This window comes from Microcebus murinus, chromosome 4 (genome assembly GCF_040939455.1).
Source record: "Microcebus murinus isolate Inina chromosome 4, M.murinus_Inina_mat1.0, whole genome shotgun sequence".
Taxonomy (NCBI): Eukaryota; Metazoa; Chordata; class Mammalia; order Primates; family Cheirogaleidae; genus Microcebus; species Microcebus murinus.
In genome coordinates, this window is record NC_134107.1 from 97,870,352 (window position 1) to 97,885,008 (window position 14,657).

The 14,657-nt window shown below is 46.2% G+C and overlaps 1 protein-coding gene across 1 annotated transcript; it reads left to right on the forward strand.

Moving 5' to 3' along the window:
• Nucleotides 1–10,927: 10,927 nt before the first annotated feature.
• On the forward strand, nucleotides 10,928–13,722 carry RNF26 (ring finger protein 26). The gene has a single exon (XM_012773536.2). The coding sequence runs from the start codon at nucleotides 11,512–11,514 to the stop codon at nucleotides 12,811–12,813; it is 1,302 nt and encodes a 433-aa protein (XP_012628990.2). The 5' UTR covers nucleotides 10,928–11,511; the 3' UTR covers nucleotides 12,814–13,722.
• Nucleotides 13,723–14,657: the final 935 nt, after the last annotated feature.

Genomic DNA, 14,657 nt, shown 5'->3' on the forward strand with positions numbered 1-14,657 from the left:
GTGTGCTCTATCCTCCTACCTTGACAAATATTCTTTCTAATGATAAAATAAAAAATATATATGGGAAGCTGTGGGCTGAGTGCAATGATGCACACCTGTAATCCCAGCTACTTGGAGATTGAGGCAGGATGATTGTTTAAGCCCAAGAGTTTGAGATCAGCCTGGGGAACATAATAAGACACCCTGTTTCAAACAAAACAAAATAAAACAAAAAAACCCTAAAGCTATGGTTTTTGTATGACTCGAAGTCAGCAAAATATCGAAGATAAACTATAAGGATTGCATATATTATTGTCTAGGTGTTCTCATGATGGGCCAGCAATATTTGGATGGGTAATAAAGTCATATGATTAATAAATGATTATATATTTATTTCATAAAATTAATTTTACTTATTTCACTTTGGAAAAATCTTTAATTATGTTGTTATAGCAAAAAATTTCTCATAATGCATGTTCTATTGCCAGTAATACCAAATTAATTGACCTATTTTGAGTCATTATAGTTTTAGGTCTTTAAAAACTTAATTTCAGTTTGGAGAAACTTTGCTCTGCTAAGGCCTTACCAACTGAAATTATTATCAATATGTTTAACCAATACTTAGGTTAAAAAATGAAACATATATTTAATATGATGTTCAAGTATTATAAAGGGGTTACATATAAAAATATTTGATTATATAAATCTTTGTCACTTATATTGTAATTTTCATCATCTCTTAAAGCAATATCTAGATACATTTGGAATTTCTTAGGTTTTGCTTCTTTCAAATTCTTTTTTTTTTTTTTTTTTGAGACACAGTCTCACTCTGTTGCCCTGGCTAGAGTAGAGTGCTGTGGCATCAGCCTAGCTCACAGCAACCTCAAACTCCTGGGCTCAAGCAATCCTTCTGCCTCAGCCTCCTGAGTAGCCAGGACTACAGGCATGTGCCACCATGCCTGGCTAATTTTTTCTGTATATTTTTAGTTGGTCAATTAATTTCTTTCTATGTTTAGTAGATGTCTTGCTCTTGCTCAGGCTGGTTTCGAACTCCTGACCGTGAGTGATCCTCCCGCCTTGGCCTCCCATGCTTCTTTCAAATTCTTTAATGCTGAGATAATACAAAGAAAACCCCAGGCCGGGCTTGGTGTCTCAAGCCTATAATCCTAGCACTCAGGGAGGCCAAGGTGGGAGGATAGGTAGAGGTCAGGAGTTCGAGACTAGTCTGAGCAAGAGCGAGACCCTGCCTCTATTAAATATAGAAAAATTAGCCAGGTGTGCTGGTGCGCACCTGTAATCCCAGGTACTCAGAAGGTTGAGGCAGGAGAATCGCTTCAGCCCAGGAGTTTGAGGTTGCTGTGAGCTAGGCTGATGCCACAGCACTCTAGCCCAGGTGACAGAACAAGACTCCATCTCAAAAAAACAAACATCACGCCTGTAATCCTAGCACTCTGGGAGGCCGAGGCGGGCGGATTGCTCGAGGTCAAGAGTTCGAAACCAGCCTGAGCAAGAGCGAGACCCCGTCTCTACTATAAATAGAAACAAATTAATTGGCCAACTAATATATATATATATAAAAAAATTAGCCGGGCATGGTGGCACATGCCTGTAGTCCCAGCTACTCCGGAGGCTGAGGCAGAAGGATTACTTGAGCCCAGGAGTTTGAGGTTGCTGTGAGCTAGGCTGACGCCATGGCACTCACTATAGCCTGGGCAACAAGTGAGACTCTGTCTCAAAAAAAAAAAAATAAAAAATAAAAAATAAAACAAACAAACAAACAAAGACCCCAAAGAGCAATATGTTGCTACATTTTTTGAAATCTCTCTTCAATTGAGACTATAACTTGGTTTGGCCAGAAAATTAGTTTGGGGATTAATGGCATATGAATTTTTTCCTTCATGGTTATACAAACATTTTTGTTTCCTTGCTTTAGTTTAGTTATTATATATAGAAATAAGTTCAAACTTTCAGAAAAGTTGCAAGACATAGTACAAAGTATACCGTTTACCTAGAGTCACTAATTAATAACATTTTGCCATTTTTTTTGCTTTTTTATTCATTACCACATCAAATGTGCGTGTACGTGTGTAATCATTTATTTCTTTATGAATCACTTAAGAATAGGGTGCTTACATCATGTACCTACACCCTTTAATACTTTAGTATTTTCTAAGAACAAGGATATTCTCCAAATAACCATAGTATAGTTACCAAATTTAACAATATTAACTTGATGCAATACTTATTTCAATCTCTAGTTCCTATTCCATTGGTTTTTTGTTTTTGTTTTTGTTTTTCTGAGACTGGATCTTGCTCTGTCGCCTGGCTAGAGTGCAGTGGCATCATCATAGCTCACTGTACCCTCAAACTCCTGGGCTCACGCCAGCCGCTCCCCGCCCCTGAGTAGCTGGGACTACAGGCGCACGCCACCGCGCCTGGCCCCTATTCCAGCTTGACAAGAGTACCGATAAAGTCCATTACAGCATTTGCTTTTCCCTCTGGTACAGAATCCAGTCCAGAGTTCTCTATTGCATTTAGTTGTCAGGTCTCATTACTCTCCTTTAACCTAAAGCAATTTCTCAGACTTTGTCTTTGATGTTTGTCAATTTGGATTTATCTGATCTCTCCTCGTGCGTCAGTTATGGCTGCGTATCCCAGGTTGGAACACCACATACGCAGTATGTAGACTTAGCATCCCCTGATAGTTCTAGCCTGTGCCAGTCTTTACTACGATGGTCGATGGTTGATGGTCGTAGAATGGTGATTTTCACCATTCTTCCGCACTCCCTCCACACATACCAGCTGGCACTGAGCTGTAGAGCCCTCCCTTCTCATGTGTTTGCCAGTATCATTTTATTATCAGTTTGGACCCGTGGATTCCTATTTTACTAATGGGTTTTATTCCATCACTGTCCTTATTTATTTTGATGCTGAAATTAATGCAGATTTGGCCACTTTTGAGCTAGTTTCTGTGTGTTTTGACTGCCCTTTGCCCCATCTTTTTTTTGGATCACTTTCTTTCTGGCACAACTCAATGTTCCAAACTTACCTTGTACCTTCTCTGCCCTACCCCTGGAATCAACCATTTTCCCAAGGAATCCTGGTTTCTTTCATTGGAGAATGCTACTTAGAAACTAAGATCTGGGCTCCAGGTGTACTCATTGCTACTAGAGTGCCATTGCTTCTGGGCCCTTTCAGTGGACAAAGCTAGGAGAAAGGAATATATATATAAAAAAATTTGGGCCGGGCGCGGTGGCTCACGCCTGTAATCCTAGCACTTTGGGAGGCCGAGGGGGGTGGATTGCTCAAGGTCAGGAGTTCGAAACCAGCCTGAGCGAAACCCTGTCTTTACCAAAAATAGAAAGAAATTAATTGACCAACTAAAAATATATATACAAAAAAAATTAGCCGGGCATGGCGGCGCATGCCTGTAGTCCCAGCTACTCGGGAGGCTGAGGCAGGAGGATCGCTGAGCCCAGGAGATTGAGGTTGCTGTGAGCCAGGCTGACGCCACGGCACTCACTCTAGCCTGGGCAACAAGTGAGACTCTATCTCAAAAAAAAAAAAAAAATTTGGCCAGGCGCGGTGGCTCACGCCTGTAATCATAGCACTCTGGGAGGCCGAGGTGGGCAGATTGCTCAAGGTCAGGAGTTCAAAACCAGCCTGAGCAAGAGCAAGACCCGTCTCTACTAAAAATAGAAAGAAATTAGCCAAACAACTAAAAATAGAAAAAAAACCCAGCCGGGCATGGTGGTGCATGTCTGTCGCCCCAGCTACCCGGAGGCTGAGGCAGGAGGACCACTTGAGTCCAGGCGTCTGAGGTTGCTGTGAGCTAGGCTGACGCCTCGGCACTCTAGCTGTGCAACAGAGTGAGATTCTGTTTCATGAAAAAAAAATTTTTTTTAGTTCATGCTGGTAATTTCTGATTCTGATCCTGCTCCATGGGGTTTTACCTTGCCTTCTTGCATTCCATGTTTATGTCTCCCTTTTCCAAAGAAAGAACTCTGGCTCCCAAAAATGTTTACACATTTTATTCATTCCTGTAATACATATAAAATAGCAATTTCAGAATGGCTACACCCATAACACTATCATAAAAGTTCAAGGGGCCTTTTCTTCCCACAGACTGAGGGTATACAGTTAGTTCATACCTCTTTCCTTTCTGTGTAGATATATTATTCACACGAAACACAGTTGGATTTGTTTGTTTCTACCTACGTTCAGTTTTTTTGATTTCTTATTTTCATTGATTTAATTTAATTTTTGAATATAGAACATTAGCATTCTTCTAAAAGTCAAAATTATACTGAAAGCTGGCTGGCCATGGTGGCTCACGCCTGTAATCCCAGCACTCTGGGAGGCCGAGGCAGGAGGATGGCTTGAGCCTGAGCAATCTCTCTCTGTCTCAAAAAAAAAAAGAAAGAAAAATTATACAAAATACTATACTTTAGAAGTTCCGCTCCTCCCTATTCCTTCTATTCCATTCCTCCTCCACCACCCCTTGTTGGTAATTAATTTTATTATATTTCTGTTTTAACCTTTTTTTTTTTTCAAAATTAAGCAGATATCAAAAGAATGAGAAGACAAGCCACAGACTAGAAGAAAGTATTTGCAAAACACATCTGATAAAGGACTGTTATACAAAATATACAAAGAACTCTTTTTTTTTTTTTTTTTTGAGACAGAGTCTTACTCTGTTGCCCAGGTGAGAGTGCCGTGGTGTCAGCCTAGCTCACAGCAACCTCAAACTCCTGGGCTCAAGCAATCCTACTGCCTCAGCCTCTAGAGTAGCTGGGACTACAGGCATGAGCCACCGTGCCCAGCTAATTTTTTCTATATATTTTTAGTTGTCCAGCTAATTTCTTTCTATTTTTTTGGTAGTGGTGGGGGTCTTGTTCTTGCTCAGGCTGGTCTCGAACTTCTGAGCTCAAATGATCTAGCCCACCTCGGCCTCCCAGAGTGCTAGGATTACAGGCCTGAGCCACCATGCCCGGCCCAAAGAACTCTGAAAACTCAATAACTAGAAAACAAAAAAATCAAATTTAAAAATGAGCCAAAGACCTGAACAGACACCTTACAAAAGAAGATATACAGATGAAAAATAAGCATGTAAAACATGCTCTACATCATATACCATCAGAGCAATGCAAATTACAATTAAAATGGTGGTAAATATATACAATGGAAATTATTCAATTATAAGAAACAACAGTGATCTATCACCTCTTGTATTTTCCTGGATAGAGCTTCAGCCTATCCTCTGAAGTGAGGTGTAAGAATGGAAGAATAGGCTCCACATGTACTCACCATCAAATTGCAACTAACTGATCAACACTATGGTACTCACACAGTTGTGATATTCTTCAGTGATTAGGGAGTTGGGGATGAGTAAACTCATAATTAATGGATGCAGTGAGTGTTGTAGTGGGGAAAGGGCATGCCTCAAATCATGGTTTGGGTGTGGCAAAGTTATAACATGTAACCAAAATGTTTGTACCTCCATAATATCCTGAAATGAAAAAAAAAAGAAAAGAAAATCATATGGCTATATTGACACCATGTGAATTTTAGAACTCTGTGGATTGTAAGTGACAGAAACCCAAATCAAATGGACTCGAGGCCGGGCGCTGTGGCTCACGCCTGTAATCCTAGCTCTTGGGAGGCCGAGGCGGGCGGATTGCTCAAGGTCAGGAGTTCAAAACCAGCCTGAGCAAGAGCGAGACCCCGTCTCTACTATAAATAGAAAGAAATTAATTGGCCAACTGATATATATATAAAAAAAAAAATTAGCCGGGCATGGTGGCACATGCCTGTAGTCCCAGCTACCCGGGAGGCTGAGGCAGAAGGATCACTCGAGCCCAGGAGTTTGAGGTTGCTGTGAGCTAGGCTGACGCCACGGCACTCACTGTAGCCTGGGCAACAAAGCGAGACTCTGTCTCAAAAAAAAAAAAAAAAAAAAAAAAAATGGACTCGAGACAAAGGTGCAAAAAGAGTCTCATGGAACTAAAAATTGTAATTGTCAAAAAAACCCAAAACAAAACAATGGATTAGAGAAGTAAAACTGTGTTTTAAAATTAGTCTTGGAGGCCAGGCCCGGTGGCTCATGCCTGTAATCCTGGCACTCTGGGAGGCTGAGGTGGGTGGATCGCTCAAGGTCAGGAGTTCTAAAGCAGCCTGAGCAAGAGCAAGACCCCATCTCTACTAAAAATAGAAAGAAATTAATTGGCCAACTAAAATATATAGAAAAAATTAGCCGGGCATAGTGGCTCATGCCTATAGTCCCAGCTACTCAGGAGGCTGAGGCAGAAGGATCCCTTGAGCCCAGGAGTTTGAGGTTGCTGTGAGCTAGGCTGATGCCACGGCACTCTAGCCCAGGCAACAGAGTAAGACCCTGTCTCAAAAAAAAAAAAAAAAAAAATTAGTCTTAGAAATAAAGTGATGGACAATAATAAAATAAAATAAAATTAGAATGGCCATAATCCACAACACCAACAACACCAAATGCTGGAGAGAATGTGGAGCAACAGGAACTCTCACTCATTGTCGGTGGGAATGCATGACGGTAGAGCCATTTCGTAAGACAGTTTGACAATTTCTTACAAAACTAAACATACTCTTCTCATACTTACAATCTTGCAATCATGCTCCTTGATATTTATCCAAGTGAGTTGGAAAGCTTATGTCCACACAAATGCACATGAATGTTTGTAGCCTTTGTTTATGATTGCCTAAACTTGGAAGCATGTCCAAGTTGAATGACCAAAATGTTGAATGACCAAAATGTCATTCAACAGACAAATGGATAAATAAACTGGTACATCCGAACAATGAAATATTATTCAGAGCTAAAAAAAAAAAATAAAGAGCTATCAAGCCAGGAAAAAACATGGAGAAAACTTAAATCCATATTACTAAGTGAAAGAGGACAATCTGAAAAGGCTACATACTGTATGATTCCAACTATATGATATTCTAGAAAGGGCAAAACAATGAAGACAGTAAAAAGATCAGAAGCTGCCAGCCGTTTGGGAGGAGGGACGAATACACATAGCACAGATGATTTTTAGGGCATTGAAACTATTCTGTATGATACTGTAATGGTGGATTCATGTCATTATGTGTTTGTCAAAACTCATAGAATGTACAACATCAGGAGTGAACTCTAATGTAAACTATGGACTTCAGTTAATAACAATGTATCAATATTGATTCATCACTTGTTAAAAAAAGGTAAAATAACCAAACAGTTGTTTTTTTTTGCTACAGTTTTATCAGTGTTAATGATAATAAGCAACAGCCAATCTCAAATATCTATGGATAGTGCACATTCGAGAGTAATTTTACTTTCCACCACTTGAGACTACCATTTACTCTTTCTTTCTTTTTTTTGTTATTTTAGAGACGGGGTCTCACTGTTGTTCAGGGTGGTCTCAAATGCCTGAGCTCAAGTGATCCACCCACCTCGGCCTCCCAGAGTGCTAGGATTACAGGTGTGAGCCATTGTGCCCACCTGATTTGCTCTTTCTGAATCTTCTGTTGTTTAGTTTAACTCTTCTGGTTCTTCTAGTTTCTTGTCTAAATTAAATCTACTTGTAATAACATTTAGCAGCATTCTCATCATGAATTCAAGAATAGTTACAAGGTCATATATGATATGGGTTTTTTCCAAGATGTTTTATCTTTGGGTAGATCCAGAATGTTTTTTTTTTGAGACAGAGTCTCACTTTGTTGCCCAGGCTAGAGTGAATGCCATGGCGTCAGCCTAGCTCACAGCAACCTCAGACTCCTGGGCTCAAGCGATCCTTCTGTCTCAGCCTCCCAAGTAGCTGGGACTACAGGCATGCGCCACCATGCCCGGCTAATTTTTTCTATATATATTAGTTGGCCAATTAGTTTCTTTCTATTTATAGTAGAGACGGGGTCTCGCTCTTGCTCAGGCTGGTTTTGAACTCCCGACCTCGAGCAATCCGCCCGCCTCGGCCTCCCAGAGAGCTAGGATTACAGGCGTGAGCCACCGCGCCCGGCCCCCATGTGTTCTTTTATGAAGACACTTTTAGAGTGTGTTTGTTATATGTGGGGCCCTCTAAAGCTTGGGCGGTACTGGTAGGAAGTAGGGTGGATGGTACTGGGATGAAAGCAAACCTACTGTGAATGTACCTGCTTATATAGTTTTGACTTTGGGATCCTGTAAATGATTTGCATAATTAAAAAATGAAATAAGCCGGGCGTGGTGGCTCACGCCTGTAATCCTAGCACTTTGGGAGGCGGAGGCGGGCGGATTGCTCAAGGTCAGGAGTTCGAAACCAGCCTGAGCGAGACCCCGTCTCTACCAAAAATAGAAATAAATTAATTGGCCAACTAAAAATATATATACAAAAAAAAATTAGCCGGGCATGGTGGCACATACCTGTAGTCCCAGCTACTCGGGAGGCTGAGGCAGTAGGATCGCTGAGCCCCGTAGATTGAGGTTGCTGTGAGCCAGGCTGACACCACGGCACTCACTCTAGCCTGGGCAACAAAAGAAAAGAAATAAAATTTAAAATAATCCAACTCTAAAACCGTGGCAATAATACAGATTTTACCGAATGCTTGATGGGGAGATGAAGGGGAGGGTCATAGTACACACAGCAATACACAACTCCTGAATTAGACATTCTTTCTTGGTTTTTCCCAATCTTGTAATCCCCAACCCTTCATAACCTCTAAAAATTCCTTCTGTTGTCCCAGCTAGAATCTTTCACCAAGCAAAACAAAAACCCTGCAGTCAGCACAACAGCAGAAACCAATTGCTGCTAGAGCAGGCCCCTAGAGGGCTTTGGTTCACTCCACTACGTCTTCCATTACAAAATTCTGCAAGGATAGGGCCCCTAGGTGGTCAGCGTTCCCAAGATTTGGTTTATTTCCTTCTCAATGCCTGGGACTTATGCTAGCAAACAATTTGAACTTCCTCCCTAAAATCAGTTGGAGTCTTCCTCACTGCCCAAAGCAGGATTACCAGCTGGGGTTCCTGGGGGTCAAGGGTTGTGGCTCATTAAATGTGGTTTTTTGATTAGTAAATTTCAGATCACTCAAAGTGGTGGTCTTGGTCCCAAAGGAATGGAAATACTCTCTTAGAGCATCCTGCCAACTCTGAGAAGGCCTTTACATGCCTCCTGGTGTGGAAAACTGGCCGGTTAATTGCACACAGTTGCAGGCACAGCACATTTGCCAAGGTTGATTTTGGAGCCATTGAGTGTGAAGTGTCAGTGGGAAACCCAGGAGCTGTCCATGTCCAGGAAGCAGTTGGAGCTTGAGCTTTGCAAGAGAGGCTCAGGCTGAAGACACAGATTTAGAAATCATCATGCACACAGCAAAGGAGGCTATGATGGAAACAGGAAGAATATAAGAAAAGAGTAATGTCCCTGAGGACAACTGTGGAGGAAGTGGTCAGTTATGTTGAGAGCTGCAGGAAGATTGATTAATAACAATATAGTGTTCACTGGATGAGTAAGATGCCTGAAGAAGAGAGGTTAGGGGTGAGGGGATTGAGAATGTTGAAAGGGAAGTGGGCACATCCCCTCAGGATTTGAAATGGGAAAGGATGCACAGTGGGACAATAAAAACACCACCAGCAACAATAACCACCACCGCAAGCCATGATCTGGGCCAGGGGATAAAGCTAATTTTTATATTATTTTCCTTTGTTTAGACAGATTAACATTTTGTGCCCAGAGCTTGGTTTGGGTTGGGGGTAGAAATACACTGTTCTGGACAATCAAATAATAAAAACTGGGAAGTTGGAGTCTGATGCCTGGAGAAAGGGAGGGGAAACCTCAAGAGGAAGAGAGAGAGAAAGGGCCTGAGAAAATGTTAAGTTGGGGCCTGACAGCAGTGAGAAAGAGGGTGGAGAAAAGCCAGTGGAGGTTTAGAAACTGCAGTTCTTCATCTGCAGGACGGCAGAACACCTGCTGCGACCCCAATGCCTCAGTAAAGGTTTGCTGCTCAGCTCAGCCTTGTATCAGCGATGCTTTGGGGAATGAAGGACTCAGGTAATGTTCATGGTGGGGTGAAGGGGAGACAGGCACTTTCAGGAGTTCAGGGGAGATGGAGAATTCAGTACAAGTAGGAAATTATGCAAAGGTGACCAGGGGAAGGATAAATTCCCTAAGTACCCTTGGAATTAGTAGAAAACACCAGGATTCTCAATATATTTGGGAGGGGTTTCAAACATATTTTGAATATTGTTTGAGAATTAAAGAAAAGGGTGACCTTCTGAGGAACCTGGGGCCACTCAGGCATAGATATTTAACTAGATTGTTCAAGTAAACAAATTAATAAGGAACAGGGTAGGAAGCTGAGCTATTTCTAATCTGTGTCCCCCTTTTCTCAATGACAATGAGGTAATCTCCCAAGGTTGCTGAGAAAACCTGATGAGTGTGGTTTGGAATAGCAGTTTGGGAATCTGAAACAATCCGTTTCCCCTTGTGAGCTGCCTGAGAGTAGGCACCGTCTTAAACTTATTTTTTGTATCTTTAATGCATTGTAGGAGCCCAGTAAATGATAGAATAAATGGATGGATAGAAGAAGACGAGGAAACAGATCTCAGCGGGCTGTGAGGAAGTGCTGTTCCAGAGCTCAGGCCTGAGGCGGTGACCTCCGACACAAGCCTAAAAGCGTTCGGGTGCCGGGGTAAAAGAACAGCGCCCAAATTTAGCCGAGTCCAAGGTCCGGCTCTTTTAGAGGGCGGGGCTAGCAGGTTGTATTTCGACGCTCCTGTCAACAGGCCAATCACCGCTTCAAGGGGGCGTGGATTGACGTCTGTCTCCTCCCCCTCCCTTTGGAAAATACATGTTTGGGCGCAATTCAAACGGACCAATGAGTGCTCGACTTTCCTGTGGTTGCCCTTCATTGATTGGCCAGAGTTTGTCATCCCTCCCTTCTTGTCACGCCTCTTGCCCCACCCCTTTGCACACAAGATGGCGGCGCCCAGCGGAGCAGAGGCCGCGCCTGTGGTTTGCAGAGGCTGACTCCCCCTCTTACTGCCCCTTTGGGCGCAAAGCGCTGCGGGCGGGAGGACGGGGGCCGGGCGGGGACAGGGGCACCTGCGTAGCTGGACCGCGAGCCCGCGCCCAGCCTGCGCCTCCCCCACCCGGCCCCGGCCCCGGCCCGATCCCATCCCATCTGTTCCTGGTCTCCTCCGGGTCTGACCCATTGCCTGGCCGTGGTACGCCACACCGGTCTCCAAAGCCGAGGTCGCTCCTCCAGCCCGGGCTTGCCTTCACTTTAGATATGTTTGGCCTCTTCCCTCCCAAACAGCTCGCCTTTAAAACCAGGACTCTTGGACTGGCGCCTGACCCTCTTTCCCTCTGCTAAGACTTCACTTCCCTCTGACCTGACCCACTTCTTCCTCAGACTCTTGCTTCCCCCTGGATTGGAGACTGCTCACTTCCCTTCCAAATTGATCCCTGACCTCCCCTAAAATATTGACAACCTTGACTGTCCCCTCAACCAAGGAGTCAAACTTCCTTTTGGACTAACCTGCATCCTCCTATCATGGAGGCAGTGTACCTGGTAGTGAATGGGGTGGGCCTGGTGCTGGATGTGCTGACCTTGGTGTTGGACCTCAACTTCCTGCTGGTGTCATCCCTCCTGGCTTCCGTGGCCTGGCTTCTGGCCTTCATCTACAACCTGCCGCACACGGTACTGACTAGTCTTCTGCACTTGGGCCGAGGAGTCCTGCTTTCACTGCTGGCCTTGATGGAAGCCTTGATCCGGTTCACCTTTGGGGGTTTGCAGGCCTTGTGTACCCTGCTTTATAGCTGCTGCTCTGGCCTGGAGAGCCTAAAGCTCCTGGGGCACCTGGCCTCTCATGGGGCACTGCGGAGTCGTGAAATACTGCACCGGGGCATCCTCAATGTGGTCTCCAGTGGCCATACTTTGCTGCGCCAGGTTTGTGACATCTGTGCCATTGCCATGAGCCTGGTGGCTTATGTGATCAATAGCCTGGTCAACATCTGCCTTATTGGCACACAGAACCTCTTCTCCCTGGTGCTGGCCCTGTGGGATGCAGTGATGGGGCCTGTGTGGAGGATGACAGATGTTGTGGCTGCCTTCCTAGCCCATATTTCCAGCAGTGCTGTGGCCATGGCCATCCTGCTTTGGACCCCCTGCCAACTAGCACTGGAGCTACTGGCCTCAGCTGCCCGCCTACTGGCCAGCTTTGTGCTGGTCAATCTCACTGGCCTCGTGTTGCTAGCTTGTGTGCTGGCAGTGACAGTGACTGTGTTGCACCCCGACTTCACTGTGAGGCTGGCCACCCGGGCACTCAGTCAACTCCATGCCCGGCCATCCTACCACCGTCTCCGAGAGGATGTCATACGTCTGTCTCGCTTAGCACTGGGCCTTGAGACCTGGCGCCGAGTCTGGAGCCGAAGCCTGCAACTGGCAAGCTGGCCGAACCAGGGAGGAGCACCTGGAGCCCCCCAGGGTGACCCTAGAAGAGTGTTTTCAGCCAGGACCCGGAGACAGGACACGCTCCTTGAAGCAGGGCACAGATCAGAGGCAGAGGAGGAGGAGGTCAGGACCTTCAGAGCAACACCTGCCAGGGGTCGGGAGAGGCTCAATGAGGAGGAGCCTACAGGTGGGCAAGACCCATGGAAGTTGCTGAAGGAGCAAGAGGAGCGGAAGAAATGTGTCATCTGCCAGGACCAGAGCAAGACGGTGCTGCTCCTACCCTGCCGGCACCTGTGCCTGTGCCAGGCCTGCACTGAAATCCTGATGCGCCACCCCATCTACCATCGCAACTGTCCGCTCTGCCGCCGGGGCATCCTGCAGACCCTCAATGTCTACCTCTGAAGACTCCCTCCCTGCCTGCCCACCCCTCCACGCTCCACGCAGGCACCCACGCTTGGACAGCATTACCACCTCATCTCTGGGCCCTGGCCCGAATCCCCTCCTGCCCCTGTGGCTGTCACGCCAAGCCTCCAAGCCATACATCCAGGACTTTGAGATGGGATACTCTGGAAGACTATGATCTGGGTGGGGGCAGGGTAACATAGCTTCTCCTTACCCAGTGGGTCCCTTTGATGCTGAAGGTGGTGAGTATGTCACTATGCAAGGGCCCTGAGACTGTTCACTGTGGGCTCTCCTTCAGCCTGCCCAGGGCCCATCCAGATGCCTGCCTCTGGGGCTATCCCTCTCTGCTGGTTTTTCTGTTGGGGATTTGTAGGTTCTTTTCCTGCCTCCTTCCCACTTGTTCCCCAGTTTCTGCAGCTACAACACATGAGTGTTGTTTGGGTGTTTTGGCAACTCAAGGGCCTTGGAATGATTTTGAACACAAATTCAGCCAGAGCCCCTGTGTTCCGGTAGGCTTTGGGGGTGATATCTCTCAGGTGCCCTTAGAGCCACTTCTGCCTGTCATGATTTTATGAGGCTCCCTCTCAACCTGATCCAAAAGCTGGGATCAGGAGTTTTTCCCTGCGAAGGCGCAGCTACACCTGGCTTTGGGACCATGTGCCCTCTGGCACCCCAGCTCACTGGGAGCCTCAGGAGGGATAACCAGATTTCTACTCATTCCCTTCACTCCCCACATCACATATAAAAATGGTGTTCTTCTGCCTCTCCCTAGCACTGGGGTGGGCAGATTGCACATTTCACTAGGGTCCAAACACAGGGGCTGGGGCCCAGGGGCCTAGGGGCTTGCAGCTGCCTGAGGTGTCCATCTGGCCCAGTTTCCAATGAATAAAGTTCTGTTGACAGCTCTGACCGCGTCTGTGTGCATCCCTGCAAGGGGGAGCCGTTGGTTAAGGTAACTGATGCTACATCAGGGTCCTTCTGTCCTGCTGGAGCCAGAAATATCTTGGGGGGACCTGGGCTTAAACTAGAGGATGGGGAAGAGGTAAGATAGGGTGGGAAGACTGTGCCATGGGGACAGCCCAGCCAGGCGTGGCTGGATTAGCTCTCCCTCCCTTGATCTGTGCCCTCTCACACATGGCTCTTGAAAAGCCTTCCCTATCTTTTCCATTAGCCCTTGTAGAGAGGAATGTGAACTGTCTCACCTCTTGAGTCAACCTTCCCAGCTTTTCCTCTGGTGCCACTCTTCCCAGGAGGGAACTTGGGGTTCCTACTGCCTGGAGTCTAATCTACCCTCTGATCCCCAGAGGAGTTGGTGCTGGGCTTTGTTTCTCTTGGTATAGGGTCTGTATCGCGATGGGCTGGAGCAGGGCTGCAGGACTTCCTGGTGGAGGCCTGGTAGCTGAAGCCCAGGATGCCTGAGGCCTGTCTCTAGCTCACATTTGGGGCCCAGGCCCCAGTGGTTATATTTGCTCTCATGTGACCAGGAAGAGAGGAGGGGTGCCCCCCCCCCATAATTGTATGTTTCATCTAGGAGCATAATGCCTGGGACTGCCTTCTAGGGGGGTGGTGGCCGGGAGTGAATAGGTCCTGAAGCAACTCTGAGGAGAGGCCCCTCCACTTTCCCTGGGGTTGAGAGGCTGAGCAGGCTGTGGGCCTGGCAAGGCCTGGTTTGTTAGTCATCGGATTGGGGGTGGGGCCCAGGCTGGGTTCTGAGGGTCAGGGGAGGGGAGCCTTGAAGGGGCTTTGTGGCCAGCCTCAGACTCAGTGGCTCGGCCCACCCAGGCTATGCCCGGCACAGTGGGGGAGAGTTCTTCATCTCCACCTCAGAGTTGGGAGGCCCAAGG

Excerpts from the sequence above, each read along its gene's own strand:
- RNF26 (XM_012773536.2), top strand. The coding sequence starts at position 11,512 with ATGGAGGCAGTGTACCTGGTAGTGAATGGGGTGGGCCTGGTGCTGGAT.